The 2,546-nt window shown below is 35.2% G+C and overlaps 1 protein-coding gene across 2 annotated transcripts; it reads right to left on the bottom strand.

The window, feature by feature from the left end:
• Positions 1–225: 225 nt before the first annotated feature.
• Positions 226–2,096, bottom strand: LOC106300686 (ubiquitin carboxyl-terminal hydrolase 12-like). Of its 2 annotated transcripts, XM_013736899.1 has the most exons (5): positions 2,025–2,096; positions 1,645–1,830; positions 1,336–1,487; positions 669–1,189; positions 226–479 (listed from the first exon to the last, which is right to left on the bottom strand). In XM_013736899.1, the coding sequence occupies exons 2-4, from the start codon at positions 1,827–1,829 to the stop codon at positions 900–902; spliced, it is 627 nt and encodes a 208-aa protein (XP_013592353.1). In that variant the 5' UTR covers position 1,830; positions 2,025–2,096; the 3' UTR covers positions 226–479; positions 669–899. The 2 variants fall into 2 exon arrangements, with proteins under 2 accessions (XP_013592353.1, XP_013592345.1); XM_013736891.1 differs by lacking the exon at positions 2,025–2,096 and having other exon boundaries at positions 1,645–1,942.
• Between the last annotated feature and the right edge of the window lie 450 nt (positions 2,097–2,546).

The following is a 2,546-nucleotide window of genomic DNA, read 5'->3' as shown; positions in this document are numbered from 1 at the left end:
CGCAAACGCTAGAACAGCTTTTGAATTTCTGAGATTTAGAACGGTTTGAAGCGGTTTAGAGCGGTTTGAGTGATTGTTACAAAACACTAACAACCATTAATAACCGCAAAAGCTGCGTTTGCGGGTGATAGCAGGGAAACCAGTGATACCCTGAATCTCAATCCCAACCGAATCAAAAAGAATTTCGAAAATAATGCGATGGAAAAAAGAAAGTCCATTGCAACGAAAACCCAACGTAAATGCGCCTTTTTTGTTCTTTTTGGCAAATTAATGAGACAGAGAGAGTAACGGGGGAAGCGGGAGAGCTTAGATAATGGCAGAGTAATTGATGGGAGAGTAACTGGTCGCAGAGATAACTTCAAATTCAATCGCTACGCTCAAAGTGTCATCTTCGTCCAAGTAAACCTCCCTGAGCTTATCCATTGACACCACTTTGTCGTGACCGCAACCTGAGTTTGATTGATCGTGCCAGCAGTTAACTGCAACAAAAATAAAAGAATAAGTACGCATATTATTTAAATCAAAGGAGCAAAATGAATATCTAAGTTTATCAAAAAAAAAATGAATATCTAAGTCTAGATAGTTTTATCTCATCAATTGGTATTAACTTAAGAAAGCTATACATATATATATATATATAATAACAAGACAATAGGTTTACTACATACATTTCTCTGTGATGTGATTAGATCCACATGGGTCTAGAACTCGGAAATGACCACGCGTGTAAATCCTCTCATCCGGTAACAATCTTTCATTGTCGGCTAGATGCAGAAAAATGGAGATCCATTTGTCGTCTAATGTAGAGAAGCACTTGCGATAAAACCTTAGCACCCTAGACAAGAATATTAAGCACGTGTTATATCATACATGCACACACACATAGGTGGATATTTATCTCACCATGTCTTTCCTCCCACTGAAAATGTATTAGACATGTAATAGAGATGTTCATTCAGCATCGTGAAATTCTTGACACTAAAGAAGAATTTGGAATAACAAAAATTCTCATTAAAAGAGACGATTTCCCAGTTGGTAAGGGTTGAATCAATCGTCACATCAACTCCAAATTCGCATTGATCTTCCTCAAATATATATCCATTTTTAGGATCATTGAATAACTCAAGTGGAAGCATTTGAGAAGATCCCCACACCTTCTTCAGTGCATTAAAACGCTTCACTTGTGTATCTGTACGAGTGTGTGTTTGTACGTGAATATTATTTTAAAAGTAACAAATAACGGTGGCATTATATATCAATGGGAAGTTGGCATAGTATATGTGAAATATATGTAGTAAAAACTAGATAGAGCAGTAGGCAAATGAACTTACATACCTTGAATACATAAATATTTGTTTACTTTCTTGTTATAGACAAAGAAGGTGAGATATGCAAACACCTCGCTTGTGCTGTCTATTTCAACGTACATCGAAATATATCCACTTCCATTGTCCTTTTCATTCCCTTTTGGATATATAATTAATCTCCTGGTATTTCAGAAACAAGATTATACAAGAGCTCCGTTTCAGAAACAAGATTATTATTATAATAATAAAATAATCAAAGGACTTCTATCATCAAAATTAACATATGTACGCTTCACGATTTAGATAAATAACCAATACTGGAATAGTAAATAAGTACCAATTGTAGCCATTTACTAAGAAACCACGAGTGTGGTATTTTTCACCGATGAGTTGTGCGAGATTCTGGACTTTCAGGGAATAAGAACCAGGAGGACGTTCTGTCCAGAAGGTTTGCGAAGTTGTTGACTCTGATGCGAAGGAACACAACGAAGATGTTTCTTCATCCGAAACTGTAACGACCATCCTTAATGATCAAGTCAACCAGAAACAGACGAAAGATTAATCGTTAAATACTCTATACAGAGATAAAATGAAAAGACTAGGAGTGTTCAGTCAAATATAAGGAAAAAATAAGATCGAGGCAGACTGTGATTGTGATTTTGACCAAAAAAAAAAAAAAAAAGGGCAGACTGTGATTTAGGGCTACAGTCGATAAACCTGAAGCGGTGAGAGCGAGACAGAGCCAGGAATCAAAACGCAGAATCGGGACAAGTAAACCCTAACTTTAGTAATATATATATTCAGAAGTGCAGCTCGAGCTCTACTTGACGACTTGAGCAAAGTAATAAATAATCAATTCACTTATGGATCAATTTGTTTAGGCTAAAACCCACAAAGAAATTTGGGTCAAGGGTGGCCTGAATTGTTCGGTTGTCATTATGTCAATATTTTATTAGAGAAGTCGTTGCATAAATAAAATTCATCAATAAGGAAAGATTTGAGAGATATGTATATACTTAAACTGGTAAATTAGCTTTTGAGTTAAACAAAGCGAAGAAGCCAGAGATCTTAGCTATCTAAAAGTTCAAATTTATTTGTGCAAAACTTTTATAAGCCAAAAGATAACTAAAAATATTTTTAAAGAAATGTATTTTGGATGCATTGTACTCGTAGAAAATTGAATATTAATTTTCTCCAAAGTTAGAGCTTGTGATCATTAGAGAGTGTATTTGGTGGTAG

The sequence above is a fragment of the Brassica oleracea genome, chromosome C1 (assembly GCF_000695525.1).
Source record: "Brassica oleracea var. oleracea cultivar TO1000 chromosome C1, BOL, whole genome shotgun sequence".
Classification (NCBI taxonomy): Eukaryota; Viridiplantae; Streptophyta; class Magnoliopsida; order Brassicales; family Brassicaceae; genus Brassica; species Brassica oleracea.
The sequence above is the reverse complement of the archived record's forward strand: the minus strand, read 5'-3'. Positions and strand labels throughout refer to the sequence as shown.

Excerpts from the sequence above, each read along its gene's own strand:
- LOC106300686 (XM_013736899.1), bottom strand. The coding sequence starts at position 1,829 with ATGGTCGTTACAGTTTCGGATGAAGAAACATCTTCGTTGTGTTCCTTC. Across the intron at positions 1,488-1,644 it reads TTAGTAAATGGCTACAATTG|GAGATTAATTATATATCCAA; the intron begins GTACTTATTTAC and ends CTGAAATACCAG. Across the intron at positions 1,190-1,335 it reads CAAATATTTATGTATTCAAG|ATACACAAGTGAAGCGTTTT; the intron begins GTATGTAAGTTC and ends ACACTCGTACAG.